General features: G+C 35.2%; 1 protein-coding gene across 4 annotated transcripts in view; it reads left to right on the top strand.

Annotated features, from left to right (window-relative positions):
* The window catches only part of DENND1B (DENN domain containing 1B), a 241,859-nt gene that overhangs the window by 118,734 nt on the left and 101,411 nt on the right, over positions 1–21,714 (top strand). For 3 of the 4 annotated variants that reach the window (XM_039252678.1, XM_039252680.1, XM_039252681.1), the window contains exons 8-9: positions 3,890–3,943; positions 6,628–6,738. In XM_039252678.1, the coding sequence (XP_039108609.1) occupies positions 3,890–3,943; positions 6,628–6,738 (165 nt within the window). Of the gene's footprint in view, positions 1–2,519; positions 2,580–3,889; positions 3,944–6,627; positions 6,739–21,714 lie in introns of all 4 variants that reach the window. The other variant, XM_039252682.1, reaches the window with a different exon arrangement.

Raw genomic sequence — 21,714 nt, 5'->3', positions numbered from 1 at the left:
AGCAAATTGAAGTATGTGTAAACAAATTCATAGGTCATGTGCTTTTTTGCACTATAAAGAAATTGTTCTTTTCATTATATTCTTTGCTTGGTAATAACTTTCTTCTTAAATTTGTCCTGTAATTTTGTTTAATACTAGTATCCTGTGATATTTTTCTGTTCTGTTTTTACTGTCAGCACTATAGTTCAGCTGCTTAACACTTTAAATAGTTCTTACTCTAAAGTGTATAAAAGTCTGTCAGATTAAACTTCCTTCAACTGTGTAAAGTTTCCTGCTGAAAACCTAAATGCTCCCCATTTCTATAGAATTTGTCCAAACTTCCTCCAGGTTGTCTGGACCACCCACTTGGCCTCAGTCTACCTTGTCATTTCTGTCTCACTTGTTTTTTTGTTCCCTAAATCGATTTTCTGCTCTGGTCACATTGTTCTGTTCATCTTCTCGAATGAACATCATGCTCTCTCACTTGTACATCTTCCTGTGTTACTGAAGCCTCTTTGTAGCCTATCCATCTTTAGTCTAGAACTAGCCACTTCCCACCTTTGTGAAACTTTCCTTTGTTGCTGACAGCTGAAAGAATTCTTTTTCCCCTGTGGTCTCTGCACCTTTATGTCTGCACCCTCTTTCATTGCTCACTGCCAAAGTGGGATTGTTGAGTAGTCATTTGGAGATTGGGGACTGGAAAGCTAAGGATAACCTGGAATTTTTAACCCAGATATGAGAGTCATGTGCAGAAATAGTTGTAGAAATACTTGAGCTATTTAAAGGACAGAATATAGAGAAAATAGAGCAAAGGCTAAGGTCTAATTGCCCAAATAGACTATATGGAAAAAGAAAGCAGATCAAATGAAAGAATGAGAGGAAGGAACCGTTAAGGGGAAACGTAGATTTGTAGGTCATTGAAACCAAAGGAATACAAGATGTGTGGTTAGTGGGAATGAAGTAGAAAGTCCAAGGAAAAATAACAAGAACAAGGAAAATCTCCGAAATACCAAAAGTAAGTGTCATTTTTTGAAGGAGTTGTATTTATAAAATGATTCTAACCTTTTCTTAAAGGGTTAAGAAAATGTAGGTGCTAAGATAATAGAGGCAGGTAGCTTAGAGCATTAATGAGAGATTTTAAAAAATGAACTCTTTAATTTAGGAGTAAATATCTTATGAAAATACATTTCAAAAATACTGGATATTGATGGAGCAGGTGAGTGGCTTAGTCAGTTAAGCGTCTGACCTCGGCTCAGGTCATGATCCCCCAGTTTGTGAGTTTGAGCCCCGCTTTGGGCTCTGTGCTGACAACTCAGAGCCTGGAGCCTGCTTCATATTCTGTGTCTCCCTCTCTCTCTGCCCCTCCCTTGTTCACGCTCTGTCTCTCTCTCAAAAATAAAAATATTAAAAAAAAAATTTAATACTGGATATTAAAACACCTCACCTTTATGGGTAAGAATTGTAAATCCAAAAACTACTAGGCTTCTGAAACCTAAGAGTAGAAGTTACTGGTTTGAGTCCAAGTTACTAAATGTATAATGTTAAGCAAAAATGTTAATATCTTTTGATGATTTTTTTTCTTCATTTGAGAAATAGAATGAGTCCATATTTGAGAAATTTGTTTGGGGAATTACATGAAATGACGTATTCAAACTATACAAATATTAGTTGTTAGTGAATTGAAATTTTATTTCATATGGAGAAGATAGTTTGTATCATAGCTGAAATAATCTTGTTTAGGGAACTTGAGTGATTGTGTCCTATTTTATGTTTGGCAGTTATTTCTATAATTTAAGCCTTCTTGGAAGCTTTTGAGTCAATAGTCTAGGGTAGCTTTAAAATCATGTGTACCTTTTCTCAATACAATATCTAAAAAATTGCAAAATCAGCTGATTGATAGAATATTGCCTCAAATTCATGTAAAGTTCATTTAGTAATTTCATATGATTTCAACAACAGATTACTGAAGTCCCGTGTCCATTGAGTGCTGTGCTGTTAATGAGTGGCAAAATAGGGGCTAAAAACACTTGTCTTCAGCTACTATTAGAGGTTTTAGCTTTATGATGCCCAATTAAAATTGATCATCCTGAGAATTTTTGTTCCTCCACAAAGTAGAAAGAAAATTTTGTTTGTACATTTTCCTATAGAAAAATGTGAAAAGTCTTGGGAAACTAAATACTTTTTTATAATTTCATATTTCATGAGTGCTCTAGCACATGAATTTTTCAAGACTTGACACTGTAATTATGAGAATATCACAGAGATTATAGGAAAAATTAATATTTAATTTAAATCCTTATTTTAATGTTTCAAAATAACCAAATATCTCCAGCATTTTCTACTTTCAGTTGAGAATGAAAATACCTCTTTAAGATTTTTCTAGCATAAAATTAGCAAAATAGCATTTAAAATAACATTGATAATTAATGTTACTTTCAGTGGATAGTGTGGCTACATGGATTTGTCTCAAATACACAGCAAATTGTGTAAACTACCCCCATGAAAGTAAAATATTCATTTTTTCTCTCATATATTATAAGAACCAAGAGATATTTATTGCCAGTGAGCAAGTTCTGAAAGATCAGCCCTTCCTAGTACCGGTGAGTTAAAAGGATATTGGGTTCTAAAAATCACCTATTAAATTGAGAAAATAATTACCTTTTTCACTGTGCTTTTAAGACTCACTCCAGTCCTTTGAGAAATGGTTAATTTGACTCATTTAAAAAAATTAATCATTTGGAGTATATTTTCTGTTTATACTATCTTTTAAAGCATAGTTTTATGAAATGCAGTACTATTTAAAAGCCCTCCAACTAAGAGTAGTTTATAATAAAGACCAAATCTATGCATATTCTCCTTTGTCAGTAGTCATAATGTTACAGTGCATTCGCAGCAGGAGATTTCTGTCACATTTTTGTCACAAGGTCTCAGGAGACCTTGTGATTTATCTCATATTGTTCTTCTACCCTGGAAAATTATACATTATGACTGTGCTAACTAGCCTGTTCTGACTAGTTCAACTTGCCCAATACTGGCCAGAATGTTTCTTTTGCAATCCTTAATTATAAAATAGTGTTAAATATGTCTTTATATGATTAGCATAGTAAAACAGTTTTGGAGATTAATATGAACAGAAAATAAAACAACTTTGGTGATTCAGTTGTGCTGATTTTGGGTGGTAAAATTTGGGATCATTATGGGGAACATGAAGAAATACACAATATACTTTTTATATAAGTCAGTCTATGAACTGTTGTATTGCTTTGATCATTATAGAAGCTAATTACTATTTGTTTAGTAGGTGTATGAGACTCATATTTTGAGATAATTACATTTAAATATTTTAAAAAATATCTAAAAATTATGTTCTATTGCTGCTTTCTAAATAACATAGTATTATTAAATAATATAGTAGCTGATATGTACAACAGAAATTTGTTGTGACTTATAGAAACTCAGCAATCTTAATAGATTTTGATTTATTCTTGGGTAAGCAAACCTCATTATTTTCCAGTCTCTCTAAATGTGTTTATATGTGTGTGTGTATATGCTGTGTGTACTTATATATGTGTATATATATATACACACACATATATATATACACACACACATATATATCTTTCATTAATACACATTTTTGTCTTGATAAACTTTTTCCAGGATTCTCATTTGAATTTTGAAATTAAATAGTTTTAATGAACAGTTAACTCTTTGTATGAGAAAGTTATTGTTCAATCTCATATAAACCTGCTGTCTTATTGAAGAATCTCTCAAATTCAGCAAATCCTGAATGTTAATCCTCGGCGTTTATTCATTTAGTTGGTATTTTTTTTTATTTTTTCTCAAAGTATATATAATTCTAATGAATTTTAATTCTACTTTTCTTATGTGATTTCTTTCTATTTATTAGCATTCCTACTTCATTGCCCCAGATATAAGTCGACTCCCAACAATTCCTGAGAGTGTAAGTTTCTGTTTTCTATGTTTTTTATGCCACGCATATTATGAATTTTATTTATTTCAATCTCACCATTTAATAATTTCTGTATAGAGAGGGGCACCTGGGTTGCTCAGTTGGTTGAGCGTCCGACTTCAGCTCAGGTCATGATCTCACAGTTTGTGAGTTCAAGCCCCGCATCAGGCTGTGTTGACAGCTCAAAGCCTGGAATCTGCTTCAGATTCTGTGTCTCCCTCTCTGTCTGCCCCTCCGCTGCTTGTGCTCTGTCTCTCTCTGTCTCAAGAATAAATAAACATTAAAAATTTTTTTTAAAAAAGAATTTCTGTATAGAGAAATAGAATACATTTTAACTATCCATTTTTATTAGAAATAATGAAGAAATAAGTAATAATGGTGTTATCCCTTTTTCTAGAAATAATGAAGAAATAAGTAATAATGGTGTTATCCCTTTTTCATCTTTATTGTGTCTGCTACTTTAATCCCTTAATATCTGGGTGTAGGTAAGGAAAATTTTATCAGAAAAACTGTTTCTACCAATGAGATAGTTTAGTAGGATCATATGTAATAAGTGACATCCTGAGACCCCTGGATCAGGTAGAAGAAAATATCTCAGATGACTTTACTTCTTGGGAGGAATGATACTGGCAATGGGAAATATTTCACACATAGTTTCTTTAGTGAACTGACTGTACTATTTTAGATAACTTGTATGATTCTATGAATATCTTAGTGTTTTGGGCTTGGTTCCTTGATTTTAATTTAAGTGATACAGATTTTGTAGGCCTTTAGGGGTACTAGAAGAAATGATTGCTAAATGTTGTATTTTAATTAGAGTCCTAATAATGTAGTCATATTAGAAATATTTTCAGTGTTTTAATAATTATTACAAATTAATATTTTTTAGAAAGATTTACATGTCAGGTAGAAGTGACAGGCTTTTGGTGGCTGTGTGAAAAGGAAATTTTCTCTTAGGTAATTTTTTTAACTTCCCTTGGAAAGATACAATGAATCAGTGGAAATAATTCCATAAACAGTAAAAGATACATCAGTAGGAAAAAAAAATTCCAGAAATACTTTTATATTTTTTGGACTCTACTGTTCTTCCCCAAATGTTTTCAGACCTACTAAGTGTTTACCAAAAGTACATGGGTTATGAGTGAGTGACATCTGGGAAGACAGTTGTGAATTTTCCAGTATCAAACCTAGACTGTCAGTGGTATATTTAGTACAGATGAGTCCAGATAAGTCCTATGAAAAGACTAGATGAAGCTGTTTTGAATATGGGCCTGAAATAGATTATTAGCACAGCATTCTATGTTGAGAAGTATTTTTCCATCTAGAAATTACTTTCTTTGATATTATAGGAAAAATACTAATGTTAAATGCCATAAAAGTGATTTTGTATATGAAGAGTTGAATTTGAAGCTAAGATAGGTTTCAGAGACGGAAAACAACAAATGAATTTCTCCCCACTAAATTCGGCATCACTCACTCATAGTTTCTGTTATGTGCCCTGCCATTGCTCGTTTGTCCTGGTAGAATTTCTGCCTTTTGGAAAGTGAAGAAACAATTGGATTTCTTGTTTCCTTGCCCAGTTGAAAAAGTTTAGGCCTTCTAAGTCATAGTCTATTCGGTACTAAGGTTTCAGTTGATTATCATATCTTATTCAGTCTCTTCATTACTTTATAACTTTCTGATATGCTTAAGTTTGAGTACAGAAGTTAAAAACTAAGAAAGAGAGGATCTAAATATTGAAGTTAATGTAGTTTATCCCAATTTTATTCATATGTGGGGAAAATAGTATAAAGTATTAAATCAAGGAATCAAATTAGGCTAACACCAAGATTTGTTTGGGTTTGGTAGCATAGAGCAGGTCTGTTGTGGGATATAAAGGGATTTTCCTTAATAAAGGACCAAAGATCTGCTTTATTTTTTTTTTTTAATGTTTTATTTATTTCTAGGAGAGAGAGAGAGACAGCGTGAGCAGGGGAGGGTCAGAGAGAGAGGGAGAGGGAGATACAGACTCTGAAACAGGCTGCAGGCTCTGAGCTGGCAGTCAGCACAGAGCCCGACGCGGGGCTCGAACCCACGAACCGCGAGATCATGACCTGAGCGAAAGTCGGACGCTTAACCGACTAAGCCACCCAGGCGCCCCCAAAGATCTGCTTTATGAACCCATCTCGTCCTCTGGGTTCCTGTACATAGTACATAGTATCCAACAATGATGCTGTCTGCCAAGTGATTGACAAACATAAAAAGACTCAAATGTATTTTCTGGAACAGCAGTTCTCAAACTTCAGTCAGTGTATATGAAAATTACCAGGAATACTTTCTTAAAAAACAGATTCTTGGAGCCATACCCTGAAGATTACGATTCAGCAGGTCTACAATGGGGGCCTAGGAAATGGGCTTCTTTTAGAAGTACTTGGGAAGGGGGAGTGGAAAATGTGTGATCCTCTGATTACCCTCTGAGAAACATTTTCCTAGGGGTAGGATTATGTTTCAAATAATAATAGAATGTTACATGCTTCGTGTAGCAGCAGAATAGTATTACATTTAATTATTTTAATGAATACCATTTTTAATAACAACCTCCTTTGAACCTTAAGACTTGTTGGTAAATGTATAAAATATTTTCCTTCATAATCACCATGAGCTATAACTTACACAATCACTCTTCACTTGTACAGAGAAATCTTACAGAATATTTTGTTGCCGTGGATGTGAATAATATGCTGCAACTGTACGCCAGCATGTTACATGAGAGGCGCGTCATTATTACCTCTAGCAAATTAAGCACTGTAAGTACTTCACACTTCTCCTTTTAAGTGGAATGTATTGAGCATTTCACAAAAAGACCTACGAACCTCTGCAGACTTAGAAATGTTCTATGTGTATTTACAAGACAATATCTACATACTTTTTTGATATATGGTTTTAATCTAGCTCTTGAAATACAAAAGTCTGATTTATAGAAGGCCTTCTCAGATGCATTAAGTCAGGTTAATTATTTTTTCTTATCAGGAGATGAGAGGGTTTTTTTTTTTTTCTTTTTAACTCTCCAGAGTTCATTTTAGTGCCTTCTACCATATAAAGAATTCTTAAGAGCTATTATGAGATCTTTATTATTCACTTGTGGCTTTTTCCATTGGAACTACTTGAAAGAAATCAAGGGGCCATGATAATAGCTGCTATCCTAACCTGGTAATAGGTAGATTCATCTTTGTTGCCAAGTAGGGGTTTGGGAGTGGATTCTATAATAGTTCTGATTTGGAGGAGCTCTTCAGGCTGATAATAACTTAAAAGTCAAAGTAGCATTCTGTTTTTTTAATCACAGGTTTTATGCTACTCACTGAAATGTTCTTTTGGAAGGTCTTCATTACTGTGGTAAAGGCAGTGAGAATAAGAGTTCTCTTGGGTCAGAGAGAAATATTCAAAAGTATTTTGCTAGATTTTGTAACTTTTTTCTACTAAGTATTAAAATTGTCATATTTTACTTTAAAATGTTTAACATAAATATAAATGTAATTTTGAGTAATGAACAAGATATTTATTAAAAACATTTAATGTTGTATGAATTTGCTTCCTGACAAATTTGGTTACTTGATAAGAATAAGGTAATCTTTTTATGTTTCATTCTCCCATAGTAGAAATAAAAACACTTTGTTTTATAAAGTTTTAGTACATTAGAAGCAGTTTTAGGAGTTCTGTAGGATATCTACGTAGTATTCAACAATGAAAAAATGTAGGTTTAGAGAGGCTTAAATGGTCACCTAAAGGCCAAATAGCTAATTACAAGCAGGTAGTGAAGCTGAGTGTCCTGATTCTAATTTTGGTTTATTTCCATTACCCTTTATTTGAAAAAATACAGTTTTGAGATTTTGAATTACAATGTTGATATACCTACTTTTCCAAAAAAAATTGAAAATGTACTACATATTGAAAAACACATTATATACATTTAAAGGACTACGTGTGGAGACCTGATGTAATGTAGTACAATCAGAGAACAAGCACAAGTCCTGGCAGGTCATTTGCATTTTCTTAAAATGATACTGAAAAATTTAATCTGAATCATTTGGTACTTTTTATATATTTGCTTTTCTATTTTTGATTTACCATGGAAATAAAACCATTCTTTCTTCTCCCTGTTCTCTTCCTTCTTATTTCTTAAACATGTTTTTTTTCAAGAGTATAAATAATATTTCTATATGGATATTGTCCTGAAGATTAAAAAGATTGTACAAACTGTCTCAGAGGCCTAGGAACTAATTCTTATCATGAAGCCTACTATATGGTAGAGTAGAATGTATTGAGCATTTCACAAAAAGACCTACGAACCTCTGCAGACTTAGAAATGTTCTATGTGTATTTACTAGACAATATCTACATACTTTTTTGATATATGGTTTTAATCTAGCTCTTGAAATACAAAAGTCTGATTTCTAGGCACTTAGAATTCATTAGTAAGCAAAGTAAAGTCCAAACACTGTTGGAACTTATACTGAACCGATGAAACAGATAAAGAAATGAATGAATAAAAATAGCTATTATGTCTTATTATGGTGAGTACCAAGGGATAAGTGATAAAGAGAGTGTGTGTGTAGGGTGAAAGGTGAGGTGCAGGCCTCAATTTTACCTAGGGTGGTCATGGAAAGCTTTAATGAGGTAGTATTGAGCAGAGGTTAAATAAAGTACAGGAGAGAGCTATGTGAATAAACATATACGCTTCCCTATTTACAAAAACATTTGAAATAAATTTGAGTATATGATTATTATAAAATATTGGTGTTTCTCTTTATTGCAATTTGTAAACACTTCTTAATAGTTGGATAACCTCTCTGTGACTCTGTTTCTTCACATGTAAACTGGGAGAATGGTAGTAATAGTAGTTATAAATCACATAGGATTGTTGTAAAGATTAAGGAGATATTTCTATGTCTGTCTCTATAGCTATAGAAACACATATGTATATATACATACATAATATACATATATTTGGAGTGCTGAGAATTGTATCTGCATAACATTCAATGTCTATTCAAATGATTGAATCTAATGATTCTAATGATTATAAGCTATAATTTTATAGTAGGTTAGATCTGCAGTTTAGAGTAAAAATGAACATGCCTACCCTTTAACTTTATTTGAATTAAATAATAAAATTATTTTAATAAAGGCTTGGTATTATTCAGGGAGTTGTTTCTTATGTTTGAAACTTTTACCAACTGTTTAAGACAATTCATGAAAACTTGATGGGGATGTCACTTCTAAGTTACCAGCTTCGTTTTAGTTCATTATCTGGGGCAGTAGTACTGATAAAAGAAACATAATTCAAGCTTGCTTTCATGATCTCCTTACCCTTATGTGGGGGAAGCTGTTTTACTTAAATCTATCTTGAAAAATTCATATATCTATTTCTATTTCTGCTGTAAATTCCATGCATAGTAACATTTAAGGTCAAAGACTAGTTTTATAACGTAAATTAGAAATAAACTATATTTTAGGAAGAATTTAGTAAAACCTCTGAAACATCCAAGGAATAGTTAAGTATCAATGAATTGACTGACTTTTAAGCTTTTTACATTCTCATTTTATATACCATGAAGACTGTACTGTATTTAGTATTAATGCAAGATATTGTTTTACTCATTTTTCATGTTTTAAATCATAGCCAAAATTTTAACTATTGGAAGAGTACGTGTAACTTAACGCATCTTTATATCTATAATTTTATTAATAGTTTTAGGAATTTTGTTTGTGTGAGTTTACTCTTTAATAAAACTCATATTTTATTAGAACCATATTTGTCAACCTTAGAGCTTGCTGGGTGTTTTAGTGAAGATACACTGGGAGGAAATCAGCTAACTTAAAGATCTTTTCTTAGGTGATGTTTGTAGTTAAAATTATAATTTGTAATTTATAGACATTAACTTGAAAATAAAAAAAAATAATTCTGAAATATGTTAGCAGAAGTGTCAAGAGTAGTATTACATTTTTACACTTTTAATGAGTCCCCCTCCCCACTGAAGTGTTGTATTTTTTTGTTTGTTTTGTTTTTTCAATTTTTTTAAAAACCCATTTATATAACATATATGTAACATAGCTTCAGGTGTAGAATTTAGTGATTCCTCACTTACATACAACACCCGGTGCTCACCACAAGTGCCGTCTTTAATCCCCATCATCCATTGATCCCATCTCCCTGCCCACTAAAGCGTGGGACTTTGTTAGAACCCATGATTACATTTTTTTGTGTTTAAGTTTTATGAATTGGGACATAAACAAGTTAGTGTTTATTCTATTGGTATATACATTATCAACTACACACAGAAGGGTTCCTGGTAATCCTGAACAAGAACATTGATTTTATACATGCTGTAGGCAGGTCCTAGATGTTTTAGCCCCAAGTGAATCTTGAGTAGACTAGCAGAACATCACACCAAAGTCTCATGTATTCAAAGCAAAGCAATAAATCATGATATTACAAGAGTATATCAGTTGACTTATTGCTGTTTTGTGACCAGAGGTAGAGAAGATTGCTGTTTAAAGTCATGTCATTGGTTCTCAAATCAGTCAGGCATGAAGTCTTGTCATATGCCTCTATAATTGTACCTCACCAGACTTTCTTTAACTAGTCAGCTGGGGCTGTGTATTTTGTCTCAAACACCCGGCTGGCCAGCATCTGACAGGAGCTTTCTCATCATCCTGTCAGTAATATGTTAACTAGAGTGTATCTTTGTGGCCTGTAGAAGCAGGTGGAAGAGATGCTTCCCTTTAAAGCAGATGTCTAAATGTTAGCTACTATTTTGACCAATATTTAGCTGGTAAATATCACCCTCTTAAAGCCTATAAGCACATTAGTTACAGAGATTGGATTGTATAGTGCTAGTTCTTTCTGGAATATTGAGAGCAAGCAATATGCTATGAGTATTGGAATTGTGTTAATAAACTGGAATTTCTTCCTTTGTTCTAGTTGCCCCCAGGCATTTAAGCATATGCTTTTCTCTCCTTCTCTCATTAATTCCATCAAGGGTGTATGCAAAAAGAAATCTTATGGTCTCTGGAAAAATCAGCTATTAAATGTAGATTTTATAGGTTTAGACTGAAGGGGAATCCGGAGGATTTTAACCTCTCCATCTGGATTTTACATATTCTTGATTTGTCTCTTAATGGTACCACCTGCATCAGCATTTAATCTGAAACCTGAAGCTCAGAGAATGTTTCTAGAGATTAAGAATTGAACAGTTGGTGGGAGAATAAAGATTATCCAGGTCTAGTTCCTAGTTAGGACTGTTGAAGTGTATTTTTGCACGCCTTGTGTTTTTAAAGCTGAAGCAAAATAGTGCACTTCAAAATTGTTATCAAGACCTTTCAGGGAGACATATTCTAGGAACAATTTTTAGATTTTTAATTTTTCCCAAAGCCCATAGCAATCAATTATGTCAGCTGAAACTGTAGGTTAAGAATTCTGCTTACCAATGTATTATTTGACATGCATACCGCTCCTCTGAACAATTATATATGTATTGTTTCTCTTTCCTTAGTAAAACTACTATTGAGAGCAATGGGTTTATTTTTAAATGTACCTTTTATATTTATGTTTTTACACAGTACAATTTTTTTTTTTTTTTTTTTTATTTTGCAGATAGGCAAGGTTTTCTCTTCTGATGACCTTTCCTATACTTCAGCGTAACTCACTGGCTACCTCACCCAGTATGTCCTGAATGGACCACATTATCTTTTGCCTATAATCTCCTTATCCTGCTCAGGGGCTGATTGAGGGAATCCTCTCCTCTGTCTCATCTTCCTCCCCCACCTAAGTTCTGTAGATCCTTCCTCCTCAACCCATTCTTCTGTGACCCCTGCACTCCATTCCAGCTTGTCTTAATTCAGGCAGTTGTCGCTTCCCACAAATACTGTTTTCAGATGTTTACACTGCATGTTAGCATTATCTCCATTAACATAAAATGATGGTGATGATTGGAGGAGTCCTTTTAGCCAGGAATTACACAGTGCGCACTCTGAGCCGCGTGCTCTTTAACTTCATCATCACTTTCTGTAAACTTGAGGCAGGGACCTTACTTGGTCCAGTCACTACAGTAAGCCTACCTCTTAGGACAGTGCTGATACATAGTAGCCTTCTAGCAATGATTTTTGAGTCCGTGCTCGAAACTGCACTTTTTTGGGTCTTCTTCAAATGTGTTTTGAATTCTTCCGTCTTCATCCCTCTGAATGTTTTCCAAAATCTGGTTTGCTCTTCAGAGGTTTAATTTCTATCAGTAACTGCCATTATATTCTTTCATCCCTGAACTACTGTACTACTTACCACATACTTTCTGTCAAGTTAGAATTACTAGTGAGTTTGTGGAAGACTTGTATTAGATATTTATCTCTTTGCAGCTTAGAACCATGGTGTGTGTGTGTGTGCGTGTGTGTGTTTGTATATTTAAAACTAATTTTTTAAATTGTGGATATCAGAAAAAAGTTTTTAAAATAACATTTTTATTAATTGTATTATGAAATAGAGAGTGTCCATCTGATACTAAAAATGCCGGAGTAGAAATTTGTGTTTTTGACAAGTAAAAATGTGTCTGTTTGATTGTCCCTTTGACACTTGCCTCTTTAAGTAATAGTAGTAATAATAATAGCAATAAAGATTTCATAAATTCTAAGTTTATAAGTTAGAGGCTACTTTTCATGTAGGCTTTGTCTTTTAAAAGATTTGTGTTTAGCCATTTTCTACTAGAGAATCTTAATTTTTGAAAAAGTCTGTGCCAAAATTATAATTCCTTAGGGAAGAACTTTAGTACATCTTGAACTCTTTTCAGCTTTATTAATTTCTGTTGCTATGTTGACTCTTGTTTGGCCTCTACAGGAACTTGGTTTGGTATCTTTGGCCTTCATATAGTCCTAGGTAGAAAACCTAGTGCTTTCTTCTTATGACGATGATTACTCGTTCATTCAGTGAACTACTTCTCATTTATGGAGTGCATGACTCATATCAGACAGTTCTTACAGGTAAGATAATGAGGCCAAACTGTCTGTATCAGTCTGGGTCCAATTAGCTGAGAGAAAATATACAGTATGTTGATCAAGGAAAGTTTAACATAAAAAATTTAAAGCTAAGACAAAGGACTAGAGTGACAAGGGAGAGGCTAGCAAGCAGTGAAGAGAACGCCAAAGAATATAGGCATAGCATATATAAAGCCACTACTGAGCTTAGAATTCGGACTGAGGTAGAATACCCAAGGAAGGAACCCCGTCTGGGCCTGAGATCTAGACCTCACTGAAGAGGGAAGAGCCATGGCTCATTTAGATGGCCCATTAGAAGTTTTGGTGGTGCTACACTAGCAGAATTTGTTGGAAACCTGCCCTTTGGAGGACAGACATCATCCTTTCAAACTTGCTAGAAAGGCACCGTAGGAGTGCTGTGGAATCTGTTCACAGAGAGATACCTTGCTGGCAACACACTGCTGTGAGCTCACCTGAGGGAAAGCTGTTTATCAGAGTTGTCTCACTAGAGACACTCGCATGAAATGCCATTGAAGGAGGGGAGGGTGGTGCCAAGAGAAGCTGTTGGTACTAGTGACAGTTACACACTGCAGTAACCACAGGCAGAAGCTTCCTGCATTATAGCAGCCAGGTTCTGGAAAGGCTGCAAGCATTGCAGGAGGCAGAGGCGCTACTGCTTCAGAACTGCTCGTGGTGGGGAGTGCTGGCCACTATAATTTGTAGGACTCAGGTACTACAGGAGCTGCCTGTTACACGGGGGCTTTGTAGCCATCTGAGCTACAGGACCTGGGCCTTGAGGAAGCCAGGTCCCTGACAAGCCATAAGCTCTGCAGGAGTCGTCTGAGTGAGCACCCTTGAACCAGGAAACAAAACCCTTTCTTCCTGAAATGTCTCTTCAGTGTCCTTTCCTGACAAAGCTTAATATCATGCCAGAAGTTAAAAGGAATAAATAGCTAAGGGGCACAGATTCATTTTCATAGATAAGACAATATGGGGGTAAGTTAGGCAGTAAATGGGTAACTGGTACAGTTCACCCCTTTGGATACTCATCTTCCATTTAAACCCTTCTGTACACATTTGTCCTTCCTATGCAACAACAAATCAAATCTATATATCGTCCTTTAAGATAGAGCTATCCTTTTTACCAATGTAGACATTTCCCCAGATGACGGAAAGCACAGTCCCAGGAGTCATTGTAATTATTCAGCTGCAATCACATTTAAATTTCTGTTAATCACCAACAACCTATATGTAATATAAAAACGGGAAGTAGAAGAAAAAATAATAAGCAGATAAAAATGAACATGTGCATGTGAAAGGCAAATGAAAAACACGCAAAGCAACTATATCCCTTGTTTCTGTAACTGATCATGAGACAGTACTGGTATTTATGGCTTCCTTGTTTCATTGGCCATTTCATATTTCCCTCACCCTAGCCAGAACCTCAGATGGTTGGATTCTAGACCGGGTGTGGTGATATGACCTTTCACTCCAAAAGGGTCTGAATACACAATATTTTTGCTTGTTTTACGTTTATTTTTGAGGGAGAGAGCATGAGTTGGGGAGGTGCAGAGAGAGGGGAACAGAGGATCCGAGGTGTGCTGTGAGCTGACAGCAGCAAGCCTGATGCGGGACTTGAACTCATGAACTAAACCATAAGATCATGACCTCAGCTGAAGTCAGACCCTCAACTGACTGAGCCACCCAGGGGTCCCTCTGCATATTTTGGTGTGTTATTGCTATAGTTTTCCATTAAGCTTTATTCTTAGGCATAGAAATACTAAAAGGTACCCCAGAGAACTTCCTGGTTCCATACATGGTCCTTTTTGCCTCTTTTGTGTAAAAGCAACTCAATTTCCCTTTGGTTAATGAAATCAATCACTCCAGCTATTAGATTAACCCCAAATTTTAGCCTGTTGGTTCAGTGACAATAATTGGTCCAAAATGGCTATGTGGCGATCTCATCTTCCAGTTCACATGGAAGTATTTCTGTATTGGGAGATAAGATCTCCAGGTCAAAAGAGCTCTTTATAAACTGCTGGGACTGGAGATAGAACTTATGCACACGGGTTATTAAGTATAATAACGAGACAGTCATTCTCACTTCTACCCTTTGATTCCTGGTCCCATGTATTCTGGCTGTGGGAGAAATAGCACCATAAAATGCTTTCTGATTTAAAGCGTATCCTGCATCATGTCACGTAGAATCCTACCCTTTCAGGATATCATTCCCGACTGGCACCACAACTGAATCTTCAGGAAGCTGTTCTACTATTCAATTAGGCTAGTTGCTTCTAGGTTATTAATGGGTAAGACTAGTTAACTTAATAGGCCTGAGCCCATAGCTTTACTTATTTTGCTATTAAATGAATACCTGGATGAGACTCAATGCTGTACAGAATGTCATGCTGATGGACATGTTATTCTGTGCATCTAATGATTTTGGTTACTGGCAGAAACATTATAGTCAGAGAAGACCTTACCCAGATCCTTTACTCCAATGAGGACAGACTTCAGCCTCTTCCATGAAGGAAGACTTCCAATGTAATTAACCTGTCACCAGGTGGCTAGCTGATTGTCATGGGGGGCTATCTCACCAGAAGCATTCTGCTATAAAACCTGCTGTAGGGGCACCCGTGGGTGGCTCAGTTGGTTGAGCATCCAGCTTCAGCTCAGGTCATGATCTTATACTCATGAGTTCGAGCCCCACGTTGGCCTCTGTGCTGACCGCTCAGAGCCTGGAGCCTGCTTTGGATTCTGTCTCCCTCTCTCTGTGCCCCTCCCCAACTCCCACTCTGCCTCTTTCTTTCTCTCAAAAACAAAACAAAACAAAAACCTGTTGAAGAAGCTCCCAGGTGTTACTGCTGGGCATTGCTGGCCAGGGTGCCCTGCCAGAGCCAAACCCTGGAGAAGCACAGGCCCTGTCAGACCCCCCCCCCTGAGAGCACACCGGAGCAGGAAGCAAAAATACTTTCCTCCTGCAGTGTGTCTCCAGTGCCCCGTACCGACAGAGTTCTACAGTGTCTTCTACTGACATGAGGCTATCTGGAAAAGAAAAAATTATCAAGGGCACAGAGCCATTATTACAGGTAACAAAGAGTGAATTTGGAGTTTATGGGCAATATTTTAAAGGCAAAGCTTCCATGAATCAGATATTTTATTGTGATTTCCTACAGCGATAAAGTAGCGTTATGAAAAGAGTAAATAATAGCTAACGATTTGAGAAGAAAGACCTTTACTTTGAAGGAAATATTTAACATTGGTAAAGTTTTCCAAAGATCAAGTGTAACAGTATTGATTTATTCATTTGTGCATTGATGCATATTTTTATTCACCAGGTATTATGTACTGGGAATTTTAAAGTTATTAATTAGAATCATAAATATCAATAAATAAGTATCAACTAAAAAAAATAAATTCTATAGTGTCAAGTGAACCAAGGCCAGCCAATGTGGTAAAAACTCTAATATGGAAAATGTGAGAGGGAGCGTAGTAGATTCAGGAGTAGACTTCAGTATGACACTGGTTCTCTGAAAGGAGTTTGTGTTTTGTGTAGGAAATGTTTACTTGTTTAACGTGTGTGTGTGTGTGTGTGTGTGTGAGAGAGAGAGAGAGAGAGAGAGAGAGAGAGAGAGAAATGCTGTGCTACCTAATGTAGTTGGAGAGATAAACAGTAGCCAGATTGTGAAGAAACATGTTTGCTAAATTAAGGGGCTTAGATTTTATCCAACAGATTGTAGGGAGGCAAATGAGGTACATAATATGACCAGTTTTATTTGGGGAAAGAGAACACTGGTGGCATTATAGAAGAAAAAAATGGGGTAGGGAAATTCCTACTAACAGGATTCTAGTTTAAGGCTGTTGCAGTAATAAAAAAGCAAGGAATGACTAGCTCCTGAACTAGGACAATGACCATAGAGGAAGATGAAGTTGAGTTTTAGAAACACTTTTAAAGAAACTTCTGTTACATGTAGAGTCTGTTTGAAAGTAGGTAAGGAAGAGGGAGAAGTATAGAATGACCCACAAAGGACAAATCTCTTTACCAGGTATTTACTTAGTTGCTATTATAATGGCCGTGGCTTAATGTCATTTAATTATCAGTACATTGTAACTTAATAAGTGTGTGTGTGCCTATAAATATTCGCATGCATATAGCTGCTTATACATTTGTTCATATATAGATACATATACTTACGTATCTTTGATTTGCATGCTAAATATACATATATGTATGTTAAGTTTATATGGGAATATTATATACATTTTAAATATTAGAATATATATGTATAATTAATCATCCTCATTTAATTATATATTATTATGAGTTGTGAGTTGTTTAATCCCAATTATAAAGATTTAGAACTTTGTGATTGCTTTGCAATGGCGATTATTTCTTTAACATGTATTGATGGTTTGCAACCAGTTTTATTTTGTGCCTGGTAACAGACATTTTAAATTATGATTTTCAGAGATGCCTAATAGTTAAAAAAAAATAGCATCAACCTATTGGATTTATTTAATGGTTATTAAAACATTATCCCCCAGATATAGGTGCAGTGTGATTATATTAGTAATATCTTCTAAATTAAAGATTTGTGCTTCAGTCCTGACTAAACCAAAAAATTAGATTACTTTATATAAGCCATTTAACTTTTATCCTGAAGTTTCTTGTCTAAAAACTGAAAAAATTGAACAAAAATGATCTCTAAGGTCCTTTGTAACTGCTAAATGCAGTGATTCTTTAGTTGTACTGTTTATTTCTTTTTTTTCTTAATTTTTTAACATTTATTCATTTTTGAGAGATACAGTGCGAGTGGGGGAGGGGCAGAGGGAGAGAGGGAGATAATGGAATCTGAAGCAGGCTCCAGGCTCTTTCAGCACAGAGCCTGACGCGGGGCTTGAACCCAGGAGCCGTGAGATCATGACTTGAGCCGAAGTCAAACACCTAACCGACTGAGCCACCCAGGCACCCCTGTACTGTTTATTTCATACATAATTGCCTAAATTATGTAGTTTTATATAATTCACATGAACATCGTAATCCATAGTCCTTTAGAATCCAGTATCTACAAGTTTTTGAGGAGAGAAGATAGGCAGATTCATTCGAGCAGTGCTGTAGTAATAGACTTCAATTTTAGTGGAAAGGTAAATGGGTCTTCTCCAGAAAAGGAAAACTCCTACTGAATTGACTTTGAGAGTGAGAAGTAGAAAGCAGGAAATTTAGTGATAGGAAAAGATCGTGTAGTGATGGAAATTTGTTTGAAGCCATTGGCATTCATGTGTAGTGTGACAGCTATAGAGAATCAAAGGGTCGAGGAGAGGTTAGTATGACATTAATAGTGGTTTATACAGGGTGACTAGAAGGCAGACTCCTTAAGGGCAGGAATTTTTGTATCTTTTGGTCATTGCTACACCTCCTGTACCATTAATAATGCGTGGCACATGTTTGGTGTCCCACTTACTAATTGTGTGAACTTGGGCAATTGGTTTAACTTTGCCTCAGTTTCCCCACCTGTAAAAATCATTAAAAGAATGAATACATAAAAGAACCAAGGAAGCAAGAAAAATTTAGAGTTATTTGGCTAGGAAAAGCTAATAAAGCAGTGATCATTTGGGAGATGATTAGAACTTTCCAAAGGACTTGGTTATGATGGAAAGAAGTTAGGCTAGGTTGATTTTTTTTTTTTAGTAATTAAGTGGCAGAATTTGCCATCCTAATAGGATGAAGAAAGAGAATGAAATATCGAATAATGTTTTAGTATAAAAAACATTAAAAATGTACAAATATTACCTTTTTTCATTATTAAAATGGCTATCTTTCCAAATATTTTCTTAAAACTATCACTGATCAGAATTTTAGAAGTTTGCTCAAGGAAGAATATTTTATAGTTGGGATAATTTTGTAGTTTTCGGATACCCTACTGCTAATCTTTTTGGACTAAATTCTTAAATGGGAATGTAAATTGAACGTGTTTAAACAGATGGTTTCTTTATCCTTTCCACTATTTTTTTTTCATTCCGTGAGGAATTTATCACATTCCCATCTGCAGCAATTTATTCTGTATACCTATAGTTATTTATAGTGCATAAATTTATGAATTAAATATTGATTCAGTTAAAAATCAAATGAAGTCTCTATATTTCTTGGTTTTTGTGCATAAATACATTCTTAGAGGATATAAATCTACCCCTCAATAATTCATGTAGAACCTCAGCTGAAGTGAGTAGGACTTTTCCATAAGAATGAGGCACCCTCTGACTAAGAGATGTGTGAGTGGTGTTGTGTCCATATGAGATCTTTACTTACAAAGTGAGTTGAATTAAAATTATGCTGTTTTCATTGTGGTCATCACACTAGATGGCTTGTTTTCTTGTGGTCTCCTTTCAAATCTGATAATGTGACTTTCTCCTCAAAATATACATCTATTTGATTGTTTAAAAGATGACTTAGTTTTACAAGGGAAAGAACTTGAGTCTGGCTTCCAACTAAATGTTCTTGCAGATGCAAACTGAGATGATTAACTAGTAGAATTTTTATCAATTGTCTTTTTCACATCTGAGAGAATCTGTTGCATTGGAAGAGAACTTCCTGCCGAAGTTGCACATTGTGATGCCTGAGGAAAGTTTTGTAAATTGGGTTTCTGTCACACACCCTAAGTTTTTCTTCTAAAGATGAGCTGTTCTTGCTCTTGTCTGCTTAGTGCAAAGACTCAGTCTCCACTGTGTAATTAAGATAGAATATTTTCAACCAGTAGATATCATTCTAAACGCCATAGTGTTGGGAATCTTGAATGCCTGCATGTCAAAAGGCAGTTTAAAACAATGGCTTGCCTCAGGAGCCTGCTTGGGTTGGTATCCTGGTTTTCTGCATTCTAGGTATGTAATCTTGGGCAATTGGCATAACTCTGGTGCAATGTCCTGATCTGTAAAATGAGAATAATGATGACAGAACCTGTTTCATAAGGTTGTTGTGAGGATTGAATCTGAGCCCATCAAGTACTCAGAACAATGTGTGACACATGGTAAGCATTATATCAACACTTGCTATTATTTTTATCAATGACAGTATCTACATTAGACCTGGTGACCTGGGACTGGAAGTTCCAAGTGCCTTTATTCTCTAAGTTCAGTATTGTCCACTTTTATTGTCAAATTTCTCCCTTTGATTTTATAGGCCAGCCTTATCAGTTCTTTTCTGTTTATATGGTTTCCATATATGCTTATTTAATAATGGTAGTGTATGAGAGATAAATGTGCCCAATTATTTTATTGTGTGTTAGTGAGTACTGTGGGACTGTATCCACTCAATATATACCATATGCTTTGTGAAATGGTATGTGCGTTTAAATATTCATATGTCATTTTACAAAGATTGTAAGGATTTTTTTCTTAAATCTTTATTTGGTAAACTTGTTTTTTCTCTGAAAGTTATAGCCTAATATATATTATTATTTATCTATTATTTCTTCAGTTTCTAGAGCTTAGTGGCTGGGATATATTCTAACTCAAACACTGCAACTTCTTTTCCCACCCTCTTTGCTTTTGTGAAGAACAACTGTGGTATTAAAGAAACAGCTGACAGAACGTTAGAAAAGCAGTGTGGAGTTGTAGTTGTATCACGAACCACACGTAGAGTCTTGGGTAATTCTGGTCCAGAGAACTATGATTGTCATTTCCCTCTGTGCTTAAAGAATCAATATATTATAAATAACTTACAAGTAAAAAGATTCTTCCTGCTTGTCTTATAAATTTATCTCATTTCTTTATAGTACTTTATTCTGCAAACCAGATTTCTGAAATACATAGTTTTCAGAGTTTTGCATGGGTGTCAGAATGTTCTAGGTAAATAATTGGTTGTTCCAGTTCACTCTCTTTTCAGAGGTATGGTCCCAGAAGGCCACCCAGTTCTGACCCTGCTTGCCTCTCTGACCTCACCTCCCCCCTCTCCCCCACTTAGTCCAGTCTAATCATGCGGACCTCCCTACTCCTCTGTGAGGATGCCTACCACGTTCCCACCTCAGGACTTTTGAATGCATTGTTTCATCTGCCTGGAATGCTCTTCTCCCCAGAGCTGTAACAGTTGGCTCCCTTGTATCCATCAGGTCTCAGTTCAGATGTCACCACATGAGCGTATGTCCCTAATCCTCCTAAACCCCACAAAACAGCCCCTCTGTCACTCTCTACCCTCTTACCCTGCTCTAGATTTCCTCATAGAACTTACCTCTAACATAGTATATACTTTGTTTTATTGTTTGCTTTCCCTACTAATATGTAAGTTCCATCCATATTCAGTACTATTCAGCATGGTGTCCCTAGAGCCTGATATAGATTTATGATAGCACATAGCAGGCACTCAAAAAGGTTTTTGAATTAAGCAAGTAACTTCTTCTGATATTTCCAATTGCCTAGTTACTTCATGTACTTTAAAGGTTTTAGAGATGATATTTGGATGTATTTTGAAGGTGGGTCTGATTTATAGTTTAGTTGTATTAATCACCTATATGGAACAAAATTGCTAACTATTACTTAGAATATATCATGTTAGAATTGATCTGATCTTACAATGAATACATCTTGCAGAGATAATGTTTACAGATCACCTAACATATACTTCTTGTTTTTGCAGATATGCCAGATGTTACACAAGCTTCTTAGTGGCAGAACCCTAATTTTATCTGTGATATACTTCATTCTTATCGTTTTGTACAGCTTATATATAAAACTGTGTTTAATTTCCTAGTCAATTTATTTTTTCTTAGTTG

The sequence above is a fragment of the Hyaena hyaena genome, unplaced genomic scaffold (assembly GCF_003009895.1).
Source record: "Hyaena hyaena isolate Hyena2069 unplaced genomic scaffold, ASM300989v1 scaffold_429, whole genome shotgun sequence".
Classification (NCBI taxonomy): domain Eukaryota; kingdom Metazoa; phylum Chordata; class Mammalia; order Carnivora; family Hyaenidae; genus Hyaena; species Hyaena hyaena.
The sequence above is the reverse complement of the archived record's forward strand: the minus strand, read 5'-3'. Positions and strand labels throughout refer to the sequence as shown.